At 46.8% G+C, this 20,158-nt stretch overlaps 1 protein-coding gene across 1 annotated transcript in view; it reads left to right on the top strand.

The window, feature by feature from the left end:
• Ids (iduronate 2-sulfatase) overlaps window positions 1-20,158 on the top strand; it is a 28,394-nt gene that overhangs the window by 2,259 nt on the left and 5,977 nt on the right. Inside the window, exons 4-8 of the mRNA XM_004643655.3 lie at window positions 4,239-4,327; window positions 6,892-7,092; window positions 8,584-8,754; window positions 15,697-15,823; window positions 19,330-19,503. Coding sequence (XP_004643712.1) covers window positions 4,239-4,327; window positions 6,892-7,092; window positions 8,584-8,754; window positions 15,697-15,823; window positions 19,330-19,503 — 762 coding nt within the window. The remainder of the gene's footprint in view (window positions 1-4,238; window positions 4,328-6,891; window positions 7,093-8,583; window positions 8,755-15,696; window positions 15,824-19,329; window positions 19,504-20,158) is intronic.

The following is a 20,158-nucleotide window of genomic DNA, read 5'->3' as shown; positions in this document are numbered from 1 at the left end:
GTAAGAGGTGGGAGTAGCACTGGTGGGATTCTAGCTCTGGGGCTGACCCTGTGCCCTGCAGAGTCCCTGTCCTAAATGTTGGGGGTGAGGGCTGAGGACATCTGAGGACCCTTGACGTGTGACGAGATTTGTTGCTTGATGGGGTGGGTCTGCCCACTCTTAGTGAGAAATGTCCACCAGAGGAGGGGAAGGGGGTGTCAGTGTGTTTGCTGGGGAGGTCACATGCCTATGCACATGGATGTGACTCTAACACAAGTCTCCTGTGTCTCTCAGCACCCCTCCCTCACTCTAATTCCTAGGCCACTCTGTGCCTCCTTTACCTCATCCTAGGCCTTTTGCTTGTAATCTCAGCTCTGGAGCTGACCCTTTGCCCAGCAGGGTCCCTGTCTGTAATGCTGGGGGTCAGGAGTAAGAACCCCTTTCAACGATGTGGCCATTAAGGCTGTGTAGCTTTGTTTTCTGATGAAGCATGTCAGAGGAGTGCAAGTGAGTATGAGGGGCTGGAGTGTGCCAGCAGACCACCATATGTACATATATAATGATGGCTGAGTTTTTATAAATATTTTCCTATCTAAAGGCATTTAGAATGATACCATAGCAGTCTAAACCATGCTGTCCTTAGGTCCCAGTTGTTTCCATTTGCACTGACATGAACGTCTCTCAAAGCAGAGAGAACCGCATAGGGGAAATTTGCAGCAGGCACCTGGAATGCAAGCCTAGTCTGAACAGTGCCAGTGAGCTGTGGGGCAGAATTGGGGCAAATGTTTGTTCTGTCTTGGCGCCTTGGATTCCCTGTCTGGGTAGCTAAAGTCAGCTGTGTTGGCCCTCCCTCCCTGGTCAGCATTCTAATCAGCTTCTTTCTCCACAGGGAGGTCAGGGTGAGACATCAAGGGGGACGCCTTGAGCATGTTCAGCAGCTTGCTTTTTGCAAGTGATCTATATTGGCAGCCTCTCCTTCCAGAGCCCAGCTAGCCAGGCCTCCTTGAGGTAGCTTTCAGCCAGGTTCAGTCAAGCCCAGTTTTGAATGTGAATCAATTTGGAAGCATATCCTGCAGTCAGAAGCTGAACACCAGCCACACTTCCTGCTGTTTGGTACTCCTGTCATAACACTCCTTTCCTGAAGGCAGCTGGCAGCAGGTGACCATTTTGGGTGAGAAGAAAGCATAGCAGAGGCAGGAGACTGGAGTCCAAAAAGGAACCCAAACAAGGCCTGAGAGGTGGTGCTTAGCCTCCTATGCAGTGATAAGCTATTTAATTGAGATGTGTTGACTTATGATTGACATGTTATTTACCTGCTGTTGTTTACTCTGTTTTCTCCTGTGTTTGTTTGCCCTATTTATTGGGTTCCTTCTGTTCTTGTTCATGGAGCTCTGATCATTTTGGTCCCTCTCTAGAACATCTTTCAGTAGCCTGTATAGGGTTGGCTCTGTCATCATGAAATTCTTTAGTTGTTCTTTGTCATGGAAATATTTCACTTCTCCATCAAACTTGAAAGAGAGTTTTGCAGGGTATAGTAGTCTGGGCTGGAATTTGTTTTCATAGAGGACTTGTAGTACTTTGCTCCATGCTCTTCTTGCCTTCATGGTTTATGAAGAGAAGTCGGCCGTAATTCTGATGGGTTTTCCTTTGAATGTGATCTGCTTCTTTTCTCTAGCAGCTTTCAGTATATTATTCTTATGCTGGATTTCTGGGATGTTGACTGTTATATGTCTCGGTGTTTTTTTCTTTTTTTTTTTTTTTTTTTGCGGAACCAGGGATTGAACTCAGGACCTTGCGCTTGCCAAGGAAGCACTTATTCCATTGAGCAATGTCCCCGGCCCCTCTCAGTGTGTTTTTTATTGGGTTGCAGTTATTGGGCATTCTGTATGCTTCAGTTACCTGGATGTTAGATTGTTTCCTCATATTTGGGAATTTTTCTGCTATTACCTCTGCCCATATTTTTTTTAATGTCATTTGTATTGACTCCTTCTTTCTCATTGATGCCTATTAGTCTCACATTGTTCATCTTTGCATCATCTTGCAGGTGATGGATTATTCTTTCCTGTGTTCTTGTTGTTTTTAAGAGATCTTTTCTTACCTTTTCACTAGCTGCACCAGCATCTTCAAGATCTGAAACTCTGTCTTCACATTCACTTAAACGGTTTTGCAAGCTTGTGATTGAGATTTTAATTTCCTCTATATCTCTTTGACTCTGCTTCATGTGATCTATTTGTTTCCTGTATTGCTCATTCAAGGAATCCGTCATTTTTCTAATCTCTATTTTTTAATCAATTTCTTCTTTAGAGGCAATTATTCTTTTACTGCAGAGTTTTTTTCAGATTGGGTTTCCTCCATATGTTTCTGTATTCGATTCTTTACTTCAGACACTATGAATTCAGAGATTTATTTTTTTATTTCACAAATTAATTCTGCTCTCAGTTCCTCTATATCTTTCTGCTGTTGTTTCTTTACTTCTGACACTGTTAATTCATTCATTTCAGCTGAGCTAGTGTCCTCTGCACTTGCTGTGGATGGGCTGGAGGCCTGAGATTGCATTTTGCTCCTTGTCTTTGTTATTTCGTATAGCACTGACCTCTGACCTTTGGTGTAGAGCTTTGGTGCAGTTATAACCTTAGCACCTACTGAAATTCGGGTGCAGATCTGTTAAGTTTGAGTTTATCCAGTTATGCCTGGCCTGGCTCTAGCTGTTGTGTTCAGCTCCTTCCTACTGCAGCCCTTGGAAGTGACCCTGTTGTGCCTCCTCAGACACTATGAATTCACAGTGTACAACAGTGAACCTGTGGTGCCCTTCTGTTGTGCCTCTGGCCCAGGTGCAACAGGGAAGTGCAGAAGCTCTTCCACACACTAGCCAGGTCTGGGCTTGGGCTGGATCTGGGGGTCTCAAGAGCGTCGCAGAAGTTCTCACTCAGTGGGCTTGGGGGCAGGGGCTCTGGAGGGTTGGAGGGGTCCAGAGGGCGCGGCAGAGGGTCTCACACGGCATGCCTGAGTTTTGGTCTGGAGAGCTCCTGTGGGCACAGGGAAGCTGGAAGCTCTCCCACACACTCACTGGACCTGAGCTGGGCTGGGCTGGATCTTGTGATGAGCTATTTGAGACCAGGCTGTGAACATGGTTTTCAGACTGGAGAAGAAAACTTTACCAGCAATCCTTGGGAGAACATATTTTTCAAGTGAGTGGGTTCTCAGGATGTTTTCCTGTTGGGGTGGGTCCTGCTCATGACTGTGGCCACCCATGAGTGCCAGGTATGTGACATTTACTCTGCAGGTCTCATGGAGTCCCTCAGTTGTGAGAGCGGTGGGTTTTTGCCATCATGTTTCCTTTGTGTAAGTCAAGTAGCTTACCATGTGTGCACAGGTGCTAAGGCACAGCATCAGGCCTTGGCCCCAGGTCTATTGGCTGCCTGTGTACACTTCTTCTCCTGCTTGCTGTGTAGGCCCTGCACCCAGGACCCCATCTCTAGCCCCCAGAGTGCCACTGCACTGAGGATGCCCTTTCTCTCTTTGTCTGGGCCTGCATGCTTTCTGTCCTGCTCTCAGCCAAGCCCTGTTGGCAGCACTTCCCTTCCGACCCCTGGCAGACCTTGCCAACTCTGAAGGCCCTTTCCTTCCCAGTGCTTCCTTGACCCACATCACCTCTATGTGCAGGCTCCCTGCCAGGGCACAGTGGTCCTTTGGACAAGTGACAAGCCTTCCTTGGTTATTTTGTCTTCCGGGGTAAACTAATCTGATAAGCTTAGACTTGAGTTTCACCATTAAGCACTTGACTTTGGGGTATGAAGGTATGAGTTTCAGCATTGGCTTGCTCATCTGATGGCCAGCACTGGGGAAACACAGACCTCTAAACCACCTTTTCCTCATCTGCCTCGTGGTGCCAATGCCTCTTCCCCCTCTTTTGTAGAGTGGAGGAGTGGCTCCACTGTGGTCTCTAAGGAGCTACACTGACACCACAGGTCGGCTGAGCTTGCCCTTTTGGGCCCCTTCTTCACAGACTAGCACAAGTATCCCAGATGTAGGGCTCAGAAAGTTAGATGTTCACTCTTATGGATACCAAGAGGGGTGGCATTAGTGGGGATGTAACATCTTGCCTAAGCTCTTCACTTTATAGGTGAGAGAACTGAGGTGCAAAGAGGGGAGGTACCACTTGCCTAGTTATTTTCAAAGTTTTAATTTAGAGGGATGGGATATTCAAGGACTTTTCTTGTTTTATTAACAACTTTTCTCTCTCCCCACCCTGTCCCAAGGTATATCTTCCAATCATAGTGATGATTCTCCATATAGCTGGTCTTTTCCACCTTATCATCCCTCCTCGGAGAAGTATGAAAACACTAAGGTAAGACTGGGAAAGGGGCACTGGCCTGAGGACAAAGTGATTTCTTCTTGTCTAGCAAATAATCTGTTGTGCACATGTTCTTTCAAGCTGATTATGCTGTGAGGTTTTTGGGTTTCACTTATATGGCTGTGTTGGCAGCAACAAGTGTGGGCATCTCTAACATCAGGGCCCATGGGAACAGTAGCTTCCTTGTAGCAGCTGGCGGTGACTCTTTCTTGGAGAACCTTAGGCTTTATCTAGTGTGTTGGACTCACATGATGGTTCCTGAATGCTCACTCTGGATGATCCTCTGAGTGAGGGTTGTTGAGGTTCTGAGACATGGGAGGTGGAAGAGAGACAGAGACAGAGCTTCAGGAACCTCAACCCCAAATGAGAGGGGCCTAATGTGTATTGTTCAGCTCCTCAGAACTCTAATAGGAATTTTAAACTCTAAGAGCATCATGGGGAAATAAAAGAACCTATAAAGGAACTTAAATCTTTGGTGGAACCCCCAGGATATAAATAAAACTAAAGCCTAGTTTAAGAAACTGACAAAACCAGCTGGAGGACTGAAAAATGGCATCCTCCTCTGAGCTTTTTTAGAGATATCATTTAGAGAAGGGTGAGAATTGGGCAGTGGGGTTGTAGGTGTTCTAAATTCTTGATAACTGTCCATTTCACAATACACTGAAAGCTGAGGGCTGTCTGCACTTTGTGGCTTGAGTAGGAAGAGAATGAGACCGGAAGACCCTCCTCTCAGCTCCTCAGTTCCATGAGGGCATATTGCTACTTTTAGCAGTCCAATTTATACATACCAGGCCCTGCAGCCTCTCTCCCTATCTATCGTTCCCAAGCTGGTGGTATACTGCATCCAAAGGCTATGTAGCGCTGCATGTCATGTGATGACAGGGAGTGGGCTGTCCTGCCTCAGGTGGGCAAGGCAGGGCTGGGAAGGACATTTTTCTCAGAGCACCTGACATGGCCCTGAACTCTGTGATGTGCAAGTCACTGTCCTTGCTGACTTTGGCCTTAGGTCCAGTATGGCTGCTTTAGGAAATGCAAGAGGAAGTCATTCTCTGAATGGCATGTGGGGGGACCAGGAGATTCCATGCATTGTCACCTCATGTACGCAGTAGGGACCCTGTCACTTAGTCTGACTTCGTCTGAATTTGTCTGACTTTGCCTTAGTCTGACTTTTTTTTTTTTTGCAGAACTGGGGATTGAACTCAGGCCCTTGCACTTGCCAGCCAAGCACTTATTTAACTGAGCTATCTCCCCAGCCCCTGACAAATCAAGGATTTTGCTCCCATCAATATATATATATATATATATATATATATATATATATAGTTTGTTTTGTATTTATTTATTTATTTATTTATTTATTTATTTATTTATTTTGCAGAACTGGGGATTGAACTTTGGCCCTAGTGCTTGCCAGGCAAGTGCTTAATCTACTGAGCCATCTCCCTGGCCCCTCTTAGTGTGACTTTGACATTTAAGGTTTCTTCTTTTTACAATTTTTTGAGATGTAATTCATATTCCATATAAATCTCCCTTTTAAAGCATGGTTTTTAGTATCCTTGTAAAGTTATGCAAACATTACCCGAATCAATTTTAGACCATTTTCACCATCTTAAGAAGCTCTACCTATTACTCAGTCCCTATTTCCTCTTACTCTCCAGCCTGTGACAGCAACTGATTGACTTTCTGTCTGTGTGAATTTGCTTGTTCTGGCAATTTCATATACATAGAATGCTATAATATGTGACTTTTTATATCCAGTTTTTTCACTTGGCATAATTTTTGAGATTCAGTGACATAGTGGCATATATCAACTTTTTGGAGATGCATAATAATCCATCCTATTATGTTTTGCTTTTCCACTTACCACTCTTTGAATATTAGGGTTGTTTCTACTTTTTGGCTGTGAGGAATAACATGGCTGTCATGTATAGGTATTTTTGTAGACTAATAGGTAGAATCTCTGGGCTGTATAACAATGTTTTACTGTTTGAGGAATTTCCAGAGTGTTTTGCAAAGTGGCTGCACCATTTTCATTTTTCACGAGCAGTGTATGAAGGTTCTGGTTTCTCTCCATCTTTGCCTACAGTTGTTACTTTCATTTTTAAAAATTATTGGCACCTTTTAGACAGTCTCGTTCTGGTTCTTATTTGTATTTCCCTAATGAATAGTGATGTTAGGTATGTTTCCATATACTACTGGCCGTTTAAATACCTTTTAAGACAAATGTCTAAGTTTTTGCCCACTTTTAGTTGGCTTATCTTTTCATTGTTGTGTTGAAGATGAGATTTTCTTTTTGCAATAAGTGGTTCCTTTGGTGGTATTTAGTTAGTTAGACCTGGAGACAGGTTTAGTAGCAAGAAACTCAGTGATGTGTATTTCTGGCTCCTTCCTGGAATAGCAGAAGTATGTTTCTGATTTAGCTCTACTTCTGAAATGTCTGTCCATTCTGAATGACTAATACCTAAGGAACTGGTAACAATATCGAATCTGTGTATTTAACCTTCCTGACTTCTGCTTCTTGTATTAAAATGTTGATGTTATATGTTTTGTTTTGAAAGACATGTAGGGGGCAAGACGGAGAACTCCATGCCAACTTGATTTGCCCTGTGGATGTGGAGGATGTGCCCGAGGGCACCTTGCCTGACAAACAGAGCACCGAGCAAGCCATACATTTGCTGGAAAAGATGAAAAGCTCAGCCAGTCCTTTCTTTCTGGCTGTTGGGTATCATAAACCACATATCCCCTTCAGATACCCCAAGGTAAAGAGCCAGTTGAGAGTTGATCTCACGTAGCCATTACAGCTGTTTTATTTGTTGAGTGAACCATTTGTGGAGTGAAGGTGGCCATATCCTGCCTTTCCCAGACCCCACAGTGCACGATCCTGATCGGCACTAGCATACCTGGTGAAGGTGGAATCAGAAGGCAAGGCCCAGAAGTAGTCTCAAGATGTGTGAGAATCTCATGTGAAAACTGATATTTTCCTTTTCTCCAGTGGAAGGTTGTTCCCTTGCCCTGCAAATCATTGCACAAAGGTTGCCTTGCACAGTGAAATCACCCTAGAGAAGTGAGTCAGAGCTGTAACGAGGAGCAGCCTGTAACAAGGAATAATGCTTGGGAAACAATGCCAGGGAACGTGACAACTGCCCTTCACTGAGCTTGTCAGATCAGACTAAGCATAGGACACTGTATGCTTGCTTTTGTATCATTTAGAGCATCTCGTCTTTTCCTTTTTATAATTTGTTTTTCAGTTTTTTCCCAATTTTCCCTGAGCCTAAGAAGCTCACCCTTTTGTATTGAAAACAAATGCATCTCACTTGTCATAGGAATAGACACCAGAGGGTGTGCTCTTTGATGTTACAAATATCTTGCTTTGACTGGCTTAGGGGACCTTGCCTTCCTGGCAGGAGCTGTCAAGCCAGCTTGCTACAAGCATGTGAGACTCACTCTTCTGTGCCTTTGCAGAAGAGCATTCACAAAGGCTGCCTGGCTACACCCCTTTGAAAGACCTGCTTACAAGGCTATCCCTTGGCTGGCATCTCTGGGAACAACAGTGACTCACCGTGTCTAACCTGTTTAGGCAAACATGATGCCATACACTGAACCCTGGTTTTTCCTTCTGAAATACTGGAATTGTAGTATATTCCAGGCAGAGAGTACCTATGTGACTGGCACCAAATCAAATCTGGGTGCTGAGGCTTTGAAAACTTCCCTGTTCGGTAGCATTGTTACTCATCGCTGAAATACTGAAGTGCACCCTGTGTGGCTTACCTGAGACAGTACTCTGGAAACTTGCTACTGGTTTCCTTCAGAGTTTTCTCAATGGGCCTTTTCCCTTTGTTGGATTGTTTGGCATCCTTTTGCTAGAATTACTCATCTCCCTGAGTGTAACCATAGGCTCAGTCCTGTGAGTGCTCCCGGTGAATTACTAAATCTAGGCATGGTTTGGCAAGCCCACCATATCTGTCTGAGTTGGGTGTGAGCTGGGGATAGGAGCAGGAGGGGATCTGACTGAGGGAAGAGGACTGCCACTGCTTGGTTGTAGAAAGCAAGAGTTGCCTGGTTGCACTGCATTGAGGGTGATCTTTGGCCTGACTTGAGGTGGTAGTTGAGTACTGAGGGAGCATTAGTGAGCCACCATGGAAATTTCACTACAGGTTTCAAGAATAGTCACTATAAACACTCACAGAACCATAGCTTGTGCCTCTGCCAGACGAGTAACAACCTTGTGGCTTTTTGTGTCTTTCCTTCAGGAATTTCAGAAGTTGTATCCCTTAGAGAACATCACTCTGGCTCCTGATCCTAAGGTTCCTGATGGCCTCCCAGCTGTGGCCTACAACCCCTGGATGGACATAAGGCAACGGGAAGATGTCCAGGCATTAAACATCAGTGTACCCTACGGCCCTATTCCTGTGGACTTTCAGGTGCAATTTGTACTGAGTGTGTGATAGGATCAGCGAAGCCACTTGTTCATTCATGACTTACTGCGAAGTTAACTTGTGCAAGGCATTGTGTGAAGTGCTGGGTGGGGCCTTCTGTAGGCTTAGGACAGAGGCAGTGCTGGGAGCATTGAGAGTGTCCTGACTGCATCTCAGCTGCCAGAGAGGGGAGCAGCCAGAGATTCGGGGACTTGCTGTGGACAGGCGCAGGGGTGGGAAGCAGCCTAGGGGAATGGTGCTAACCCTTGGGAGATGCTGTTTAATCCAGGTGACAGCTCCTCACTTATTAGGGTGTGGATGGCTCCCCAGCAGCCTGGAATGTTCAGTTGGCTGGCACTTGCTATTTCCTCTCATGAGAAGGCCTGACACTAGCAACTGGCACTCATGCAGCTGAGCTGGGCCTTGGCATAGAGGGAGCTGGAATGCCGTTATGGCCAGGGTGGTCAGCTGTGATATCACGTGTCTCCTTGCCAAGATGTGGTCTCTAGGGTTTTGTGTAAGTGAAAAAAATGCTCACTGGGGGGCTGGTGAGATGGCTCAGTGGTCTAAAGCATCTACTTAGAACAAGCTTAGCAAAGCACAGGGACCACGGTTCAATCCCCCAGCACCACATGCCAGCCAGCCCCACCCCCTGGTGGGCTGAGCTGGACACACACACACACACATACATAAATAAAATTTAAAAAAAATGCTCACCGGGATTCTTTCTGGGATCCTTCACACACAACCCTGCCTTTTCTTGGTGCGTGAATGCCGACAGGTAGGTTATCATGGAGGGAAGAGGGCAGGGTCAGCAAAGTGTGCTTCCTGGACAGACTTCGTCAGCCTCCCTCAGCCGACTTCGGAGAAGTGCAGAGTTCTAGCCATCCCGGACTTACTGGGTTACAAGCTGGAGCCCAGGAACTCGGTTGTACCTCAAAAAACACTCCGGGTTGTGAGAAGCACTGCTAGAGAACAGAGGTTAAAACAAAACCAAACCGACTACTATAGATGATCTCTCGCTGTCCACATCTTTTTTTTTCTTTTTTATTTTATTTTCCCCCATAATTTTATTGAGAAACATAGCAATGAGACAGTTTCAAATAAAATTGGTAGGACAGTTTCAATAATCAACACACTGCATACATTCTTCCTAGTGGTTAATTGCTGCACAAGATGCAGACTTGATATCCTACTTACAAACACCATTAGAACAAATCCTTCTATTCATTAAGAGAATGTAACTATATATCTATCCTAACCACTTTGAATACACAGATACAAAATGGACATTCATCTGTATCCCCTTTTTTGTTTAGTTCCGTCATTTGAGTATTATAGGTGTGTTAACTCAGCAAAATATTCTAAAAGAGTCCAGTAGTCCATAATAGTATTGGGTCTTCTGTTTCACTGGCAATGTCAGAAATTGTTGACCTGAGTCCCCTACAGCTCAACATAACAGCATGGCTTTACTTCTTATACTTCGTTTTTATACTTTTCTGCTAGATGGTTAAGACCAAGGTAAAGCAAGACTCATGCAACAAGAGTTGTAGCTTTTGGGTCTAAAAAGGTCAGTGAAATCCCCTCAAGATTTATTCTGAGATCCTGTATCTCAGATGTAGAACCTGTGTCAGTGTCAGCCATGTGGATGAGTCACGGCCCTTGCTTGGCCAATGTGCTCTCTGCAAAAGCCTGAGAGAATGTTTTCTCTCCATGTGACTCTTCTTAGGCACACTCTATATCACTGATCACTTTTCTCTGTGGTCCCTTAATCTCTTTGATCAGAAAATTTGGGACATAATTGAGTTACATGATGTTATAGTACAGGTTTTCCTATGTCCTGAGTCTTCACTGACCTTGAAAGGCTAGGGCCATCGCTGTCCACATCTGTTTGGGCCCTGAGGTCGCACAGTATGGGGCATGAGCCGAGTGCGTTCCTGAAATCTGTTTGACGCCTGGGTTTCATATGGTAAGTGGTGAGAATTGGAGAGCAACGGCTGTGTCTCTCTGCTTCTGAATTTTGCATAGCTGCATTTTGATTACCAGGTGGTTCAAATCCTAGCTCTGAGATTGTGCCTGGAAGCCTTATTAGTGACAGTCGTTGAAAGTGACCCTCTGCAGTGGACTGGGTGCCAGGAATGGTGCTGAGCATTCATGTGTGCCAACTCCTTTGGTCTCCATGGGAACTGAGCGAGGCTGCTGTCTTTCTGCTATTGGGGGAGGAAATGAAAGGCAGAGAAGTGTGCTGCTGGCTGCATTATACCCAGTTCGTGCCAGGGAGCTGGTTCACCCCCAGCGGCGTGTGTCCACTGAGCCCATGGTTGATTGTGTCATTTCTGAGCAGTCTGGGTTTAAATTCACCTTCTAGCCCATACTGGGTCTATCAAATCACTAAACCTCTTCAAGCCTCTGTTTCTTTACCTATAAAATGGAAATAGAACAAGTAAGTGTTTCATGTAGCTTTGAGGGTTCTCAGTGGGGACTAATGGAGCACGCAGCAGCATCTGGGGCAGTGGCAGCTGCATGGGGAGCGCCCCTCCAGGTTCGCAGGGCCTGTGCTCTCACGCACTCTGTTGCACACATGCCCGAGAGCTCCCTGAGGTGCATGGGTGTGGTACCCCGCTCCACATTCCCTCTGGACCCAGGCCTCCTCCCCATCCTCTTGCGGGTCTCAGTGTCTGTGGCCAAGCCCTTTCTTGGGCCAAGCAGTTTTGTGTTCTCTTCAGCCCCAGCCCTCTTGCTCAGCCCCCATGAGCCAGGGACTTCTGCGACACACTCTGGAGTTTGGTACCTCCACAGCCTGCTCCTTCTCATTCCATACCCTCATCATGATTCCCTCTCCTTTCATGTCCTTGTTGCCTGCACACCTCCTGGGACTGCTACAGTGTAGACTACTGCTCCCCTCCTCTGTGTAGGTGGCCTCTGCGGTTTGCTCCTTCCCTGTGACAGGCTGCTTCCTCCTCTTAGCAGCCTCTCAGCACACTTGCCCATTTATGCTGGGCCCACTTTCAGCTTCACAGTCATGCACCCATTTTGTGAAGAGGCAGGGGTGAGGTGGACAGAATCCGTGTAGCGGTGAGGTGCAGAGGCCTCAGCTGCCCAGTGACCTCTCTGCGTGACTACACACTTGTCCTATCCAATGAGGTCTCCCTTCCTTCCTGCTTTTCCTGGAGCCTGAATATCTTCTCAAGTTTCTTCTGTGTTCAGAAGTGCCACGTTCTTGCCCTTGCCTGCTTTCCTCCTTCCCTTCCTTGCTCAGCTGCCCTCCACAGGAGACTATATTGGTCACCTTGCTGTTGCTGGGACACAGTACCCAACACTTGACAATTTACAGGTGGAGAGGCTCATTTCCACTCATGGGTTCAGGGCATTCAGTCCGTAGTGGGCTGGGTCTGAGGGCCTGAGAGAGGAGAGCCGCTTTTCTCCTGGTGGCTAGGAGTGGAGAGTTGGAGAGGGCCCCAAAGCCAGGACAGGGCCAGAGACCAGATCCAGTTCACAAGGTCGTGAGCCCATGACCCATGCATACACACCCAGAAACAGCCTTTGAATCTCCTAGGTGGCTCTGGAGCCAGTGGAGTCCAGGCAAGTTTGACCATAACTGAGAGTCAAGAGTGCTCTACTCTGGCTGTGCCTGTGACCTGCTTGTCTACTTGTTCTTCATTCTTCTCCGCTCAGTCCTCTGTCTCCCCCCCCCCCCAGCTAAGACTTCTCCTACCTATGTGGGGACCTATTTTGTTAGCAATATAAAACCCTTGCTTCCTTGTGGGCATGGAGCTTCCCTGGCTCTGCTGCTTTCGGCCTGTTCACCAGCTCTATCAATCACCCCCTGCTGTCTGGGCTGCTTGGCTCAGGGCCCCCACTGTTCCAGTCTCCATGGCAGGCTCCTTCTGTGTCCCCTCATTAATCAGTCCAAGACCCCTCGCTGTTTGCTTCGTGCCCCTTCTGCACTGCTGGGCCAGCCAGAGCCCTGCTGGTGACTGACTCCCAGAACTGGCCCTCCAGCCCTGGCCTGGCTCCTAATGCTCAGACACAGTATGTGTGTCCATTCCCAGGTGGATAACTGTGGCACCCCTGGCTTTTTAGAGTCTATGTGGCCAAGCCAGTGCCCTGCCCGACCTTTGTTCCTCCATCCTCCTCCTGTGTCCTTCTCCCCACCATATGCCGGTGAATCGTGCCACCAGCTGAATGTGAGACCTAGACTCCCCCTTGGATTTCTCACCCTTCCCTCTGCCCTGCTCCCTTCCCCACCCTCTCCATCCACACCTGCTTCATGTCCCCAAATTTCTCTCAATTCCACACTAGCTTCTGGAGCCTTTAGCACACTTCCAGTCCCCTGTAGTGGGCTTTGCTTTTAATTGATCATGTGTGCTGAGTACTTCTTAGGGATGGAGTGGCATTTTGCCTAAAGCCCCTGGAATCTGAGCTGTGCCTGTTGCCACAGGGCACTTACAACTTTTAGCCCAGATTGTACCCCTTCCTTGCATTGAGAGGCCTCAGTGAGCCCCCTTGCCTGCATCCTGGTACCACTCCTCCCTAGAGGAACCCATCAGTCCCTTTCCCCTGGCTCTAACCTACCTTTTCAGGATCCCTCACTCCTGCTGCCCTCCCAAGATTTCTCCAGCCCCAAACACTCCTTGCTGTGTCCTGACTCCAAATGTTCTGCACACCCCACAGCCCCTGCTATAGGACAGTACACCTGGGGACGTGCGCTGTGTCCCCATATATCTAGTGGCAAGTACCTCTTCCACAGGGCGAACTCCTTCATGAAGCCTTCCTTCATCACTCTCCTGTGTCATCTCTGGGCCCCACCAGTAATCCTTATACATATTCTCATCTTTTCGATTGTTTCCTCACTGGGAAAGTGCCTTTCTTTTGTGGTATGGGAAATTGGAGTCGCAACCTCATGTTTGCCAGACGGGTTCTGTGCTGCAGAGCTCTGCCCTGGGCTGAAGGTGGCTGATTAGGGCTGAGGACTGTGCCTGCTTAGTTATTACCTTGGCTCCAGGGATCAGCACAGGAAAGAGAGGGTGTGCTTCTATAGGACATGGCCATCCTGATGGTTTATTGATCCCAGTGCACCAGGAAAGGGACCTGATTTTGGATCCTTCGGTTCCCAGGAGGACTGAAATTCTCCTAGTTACAGACTAGTTACAGACTAAAGACTTCATTTACCAGCAAGGGCTAAGTAGGCTGTGTTCAGCATAACCCTTCTACAAGGTTAGACATGTATCTTTTCTCTTCACTGCAAATGGAGAATAGGGTGATCTTGTGACTGTCCTTATCCTGCCAGTGATAGCAGGAAGCTGGCAGATCCAGCGGATAAGGCCGGCACCACACAGGCGGCAGAAACTGGTGCAAAGCTGCTAAGTCAAGAGCTTCGTTACTTTTGCACCCGGAGTGAGTCAGTCCAGGAGCTACTGATGGCTCCTTTACTTTGCTGTCTGCTCTGGCTGTCTCCAGAGCCCCTCTTGGGTTCAGGGACCATGGCTACTCTGTTTGCCCATTGCTTTTCTCCTGTACTGAAGCTTTCTTAGAAATGAGCCACACCTGGCAGCCACAGTCGTGAAGCAGTTGCCATCTCTCGCTGGGGTAGAAAGGACTACCTAGACCACTGTTGCTAGTTAAATTGTGCACCATGCCAGTGGTTTATTGATCCCAGTGCACCAGGAGAGGGACCTGATTTAGAAGGAGGGTCATTGCAGTCTTAAGATGAGGTTGTAAAGGTAGGATAAGCTGCTGGTGCAATAATGAACGATGTCCTTAGAAGAAGTGAGAGGGCCAGCGAGATAGCTTGTCAACGGAAGCCCCAATACTATTATGGGCTAGTGGACTATTTTGGACTATTTTGCTGAGTTCACACACCTATAATATTTAAATGATGGAACTAAACAAAAAAAGGGGATATAGATGAATGTCCATTTTGTATCTGTGTATTTAAAATGGTTAGGATAGATATATAGCTACATTCTCTTAAGGAATAGAGGGATTTGTTCAAATAGTGTTTGTAAATAGGATATCATGTCTGCATCTTGTACAACAAACAACCACTGGAAGGCAGTATGCAGTGTGTTAATTATTGGAACTGTCCTACCAATTTGATTTGAAACTGTCTCATTGCTATTCATTTCTCAGTAAAATTATGGAAAAATAAATAAATAAAATACTAAAACTCAATGTTAAAAAAAATAAAATAAAGCACCTGCCTAGGTAAGCTTAGGCAAGTGCAGGGGGTTGGATCTGTGGCACCACATGCTCTACCAGCCCCACCCTCAGGACAGGCTGAGCCGGCCAGAAAAAAAAAGAAAAAGAAGTGAGAGACATAAAGGGCTCTTTGTGAAGATGGAGGTAGAATAGCCCAGCTGTAAGCCAAGGAACACCAAGTGTTGTAGCCTCCACCAAAAGGAAGGAAGAGGCAAGATCCTCCCCTGCGCTTTTCAGACCAAGGTGCCCACCCAGTGCCCTGATTTCAGCTTCCAGCCTGCACAGCAAGAAAATAATCCGTTTCTGGTGTCTTAGGCTACCCAGTCCATTAGCAGCCTTAGAAAATGAAGAAAGCTAAATCCTCTTTTTGGTGCACCCCTCATTACAGCCTTGGAACCTGTGCTTAGCAGAGCTGAAGGATCAGTGTCCATATACCTGCTCATCTTCTGGGTTCTACCAAAATTTGGAGAGGAGACAGAAAGGAGCAGTGAGTGACAGCCATCTGTCATGATCTGCTCCTAAGCAGATTTGCTTAGAGAGGAATCTACTTTGGACATGCAGATTACCCTGTGACTTGGCAAGTGAGGGGATGAAGGCATGCAGATGGCAGGCGAAGGCGGTTACATTGTCACTGAGAAAGTCCTTAAGGCATCAGTGGATGGGGTGGGATTGGGAGAAACGCTCAGGCAGGGATTATGCACACAGTTAAAACCATGCTCTCATTAGTGGTTTGGTTTTCATTTACAGCGGAAAATCCGCCAGAGCTACTTTGCCTCTGTGTCCTACGTGGATACACAGGTCGGCCACCTTCTGAGTGCACTAGATGATCTTCAGCTGACCAACAGCACGATCATTGCATTTACTTCTGATCATGGTAAGTGCTTCGAAATGCTTGGTGAGTCACTCAAAAGGTCTCCTGGGAAAAGTGATTTTTAAAAAGCTGCACTATACACAGGTGTGTTGTCTTGAATCAACAGCGTCTGGGATCTTGGGGTGCTTTTATGATCAGATAGATTATCAGTCCTGGCACCTCTATTTTAGGTAGTAGTGGCAGAGAAAGGTGTGCCGGAGATCATGTAGCAAACTGTTTTTTTTCTCTTTTTATAGTGCAGGAGCTAGAAGCCAGGGCCCTTTGAAGTTTTTTTTTTTTTTTTTTTTTTTTGTTTTTTTTTTTTTTTTTTTTTTTAAGACAGGATATCCCTGAGTCACTAAGTTAACTAGGCCTGGCTCCAATTTGTGATCCTCCTGACTCAGCCTCCTGGGGTGCTAACGTTATAGGGATGACTACTTTTACTATTGGTGAACTCGGCAGGAACCCTCTCCTAGGGGAAATCTTTTATGCATCTCCCCCTGCTTGTAATGTAGAGGGCTGAAAGACTTAGTTTTTCTTGGGAGGATCTAGCACAATCCTGGCCAAGCCTGGCAACACCCTCAGACCTGGCTGCACCCGTCCTGTTCCTATCCCCACTGTCCTCTCTGCCAAGAGACCAGGCTTCTCAATTCTTCTAAGTCTGTTGCCTGCTTCTTGCAAACATGGACCTGTAGTTTTAAAGTCTCTTTTATTTGTTCACTGTTCAGCATGCCCTAGAGTGGAGAATAGTTGGTTCTTCAGCTCTGCACAAGCTTCAGTCTTGCTCACCTTATCTGTTCCCGATCCCTGAACTCCTCAGGTGTCCTGAAACAAATCTAACAGGCTTCTGTTTTCTGGTCCCTGTCTCTCAAAGCAGCTGCCTCTTTAAGCATATCCACAGTGCTATTTGCATACCTAGAAAAAGGACACTAACTCTTTTGTATCACCAAATATGAAATAAGAGAATAATAAATCATAACATGTGCTCATTGTGGGCAGAAGAAAGGATACAGAGTTTGTAATGCATTTGTCCAGGGTTAACTAGTGCTGACGCACTGAGATTTTGGCTGCCAGCCATTGCTTGTGATACGTGTATCCTGGGACACATGGTGTACAGTATGTGTGAGTAACAAGTAGCATATCATAAGACAGGGTTTCTTAAGCTCTGTGTCCCTGGTTTTCTTTTTAGCAATTAACAATATCATAGGCAGTTCTCTCTGTCACTTCTCAGAGATACAACTATTCTCTTACAAAGTCCTCCATTAAAAGTTAGTTCCCTTCAAAATGCATTACACATGGAGGTGCTAGTCTACTGCCATAGCACTCTAAATGTGCTCAGACTCCTGTGATACAGGAGGATGTGCCTTATGTTTTCACAGATTCCTAATGATTTACCATCCACTGGCCTCCTTTTTTTGCTGAGGCAACTATAGCTGAGTGCAGTGGCCTATATGAGAGTTCCCTTGGGATGTGGTCCATGAAGACCACCAGTAAGCTCATAAAATTTGGCAATGGAAAGGCATCCACTCAGGTGGCCACAGGTGTCACATAGAGTAGGACTTTACCACCTCTCTTCCATGGCTCAGCATACCCCTCGCTCACTCTAATTCCTGGGCCAACGTGTACCTCCTTTACCTCATCCCAGGCCTCTGGGCGAGGAGCCAGAAACCTGAGCTTCCTGTCTAGGTCCACAGCTTCTGGCTCTTCTGAGCCTACAGATGGACCTGGGGCCCTCCTGGGCCTGTGCTCTTCCCCCTTGTGGATTTGCTCTGGGCCACAGCAGCCCAGAGGGAAGCCCCACATGGGACTGATGGGACTGAAGAGAACAGTCCTACAGTCAGGTGCCCACGTCTGGGCACTGAGTGTGGGCTCTGTTCCCTGCCCAGGCCTGAAAGCTCTGCATGTCCATATTTGGGGAGGCACCAAGCACATGGCTGAGGCACCTTCCTTGCCCCTGGGTGCATCCCAGTCAGACTTCCGGGGCTGGCTCCTGGTGTCACACTGCCAGGGTCACTTTCTTCTTAGTCCCCCAGGCCGACTTGTCTGCCTGCCACCTCTGAGGTCCCTGCCAGAAGGGATAGCATGACCTCCAAGCTGGCGGCTTAGAAGCCAGCCCAGAACCCCCATGTCAGTAGCCCTCATCAGTGAGCTCTGCCTTGTTGTCTCAGAGAGGGAGACTTGGGGGTGTGGGGCTGCCTCACCAGGCCCACCGACTGTGGAAACTGCCTCTCTCTGAGTTCCAGAGCTCCCTCAAATGACTCCTGGACTCCCCAGGGCTATGCTCCACAGGGAGGGAGGAAGTAGGGGAAAGAGACAGAAGGAGGCACTCTGGAGGGCTGGAGCACCTCTCAGGGACACCATGTCTGTTGTCCTTATCAACTGATGAGAGGCTCCTTTTCCCTTGGTCACCAGAGGGCACTGTGAACTCAGACAAGGTTCCTGGCCTGTTCTGGACAGGGCCCCTGGAAGGCGAGGGTCGGCTAGCGGCCTGTGTCATGTGAGACTGAGCCAGTGAGGTCTCTTGCTGGACTGGGCACCATCCTGTGCAATGTCAGCAGAGGCAGCTGTGATGAGGACAGCACTGACGTATGTCAGGAGGCGGAGCCCTCCACGTGCGCTTTGATTTTTTGGCTATTTTTCTAACAGTGTATAGTCTGTGTACAGTCTCTGACATGTACTGATTTTGTAGCAGAAGGGATTCTCAACCTTTAAAAGACTGAGAATAACTTTGATTATTTAGTCTTATTTTTTTCAGGACTGGGGTTTGAACTCAAGCCCTTGCGCTTGCCAGGGAAGCACTTATTCTACTGAGCCATTTCCCTGGTCCCTATTTAGTCTTTTATAAGGGATTTTTTAAATCAGCAAAAAGAGTTGTTTTTTGATCACAGTTAATGATTTGTGTCAAAACTCTTTTGTTTTCCTTTACATACAGTATGACTTAAAAAATGCGAAGGGTAAATTTGTCTTTCACCGGAGTCCCACTGTGCATGTTGTTACGGTAAAATGAAAGATGAAGCTCAAGTGAAAATCTAGGCTTGGAAGACATGAGTCCAGATAGAAGCTCAGGACAGGGCAGTGATGACAGTTTTTGAGGTGCCCAGCCGATGAGTGTATCTTTGGTGGCATAGCTAAAGGGTAGAGTCAATGCTTAGCATATGTGTGGTCCTTAGTTCCATCTCTACTCAAGAAAATGTTGAAACTAAAATAAGTGAGCAGGAGAAGCATGTCTTGACAGGGGAGACGGGGCTGCTTAAGGCACACTGGTTTCACAAAGCACGCTGTGGCTATATATCTGTGAAAGAAGAATGCTATTTAAATTTGGGAACGTTATATATTTTTTTGGTTTTCAAACGTTTCCTTCTTGAGGATAGATGTCTAGTGCTTAATAAATCATCCTTTTCATGGTAATTTTAGAAGAATTTTCTGAAGTGCTCAGGTTTGACTTCTGATGTTGATCCCAGGAAATGTTTTCGGCAGTATGCTTGGTGTTCTTACACACTTACTGTCATTCTGTGTTTTTCATGACCCAGGGTGGGCCCTAGGCGAACACGGAGAATGGGCCAAATACAGCAATTTTGATGTCACTACTCGCGTACCCCTGATGTTCTATGTTCCTGGAAGGACGACTTCGTTCCCGGAAGCAGGCAAAATGCTTTTCCCTTACCTCGACCCATTTGACTCTGCTTCCCCGTTGATAGAACCAGGTATAAAATACGCTGAAGCTGTGTAAGTGCCTTTGGTTTACATGTGAACCACCTTGCTGAATCATGGCCTTACAAAGTCCCACTCTTGCTACTTTGAAATTTTTTCTTGACACTGGTTACTCCCTGTATCGGGGGCACCTTCTGTGCTCTGGCTTAGGGAGGAAGAAACACAGCAAAAGCTACCAAGTATGGTTGCGTCCATGAGGAGCCTAGAGGGGAGACGAACAAAAGAGCCAGTGGCATTGCTGAGGTGTCACTGTTGTAGAGGTGACAGGAGCAAGCTCCAGAGCTTAGAAATAGGCACTAAATGCTGCCACATGTAGCAGAGCCTATCCATTCACTAGATGAGCAGAGTTCTTAAGCTGCATACCTTGGCAGGTTCTCAGCTTTATTTGAGGGGAGTTCTTTCCATTTTGAAAGCTCTTTGACCCAGTGAACGACTGGATCAATAGACTCTACCAGGTGACTGTGTTCTGTGATCCCCAACAGTAAAGACAAATTTACTTGGACTTCCATGTGCCAGTCCTTCGGAGCTTTAATTTTTTTTTAATCAATGTCTCTCTCTCTCTCTCTCTCTCTCTCTCTCTCTCTCTCTCTCTCTCTCTCTCTCTCTCTGTCTCTCTCTCCCCCTCTCCCCTCTCTCTCCCTGTCTCTG

The sequence above is a fragment of the Octodon degus genome, unplaced genomic scaffold, assembly GCF_000260255.1.
Source record: "Octodon degus isolate 3935 unplaced genomic scaffold, OctDeg1.0 scaffold00181, whole genome shotgun sequence".
Taxonomy (NCBI): Eukaryota; Metazoa; Chordata; class Mammalia; order Rodentia; family Octodontidae; genus Octodon; species Octodon degus.
The sequence above is the reverse complement of the archived record's forward strand: the minus strand, read 5'-3'. Positions and strand labels throughout refer to the sequence as shown.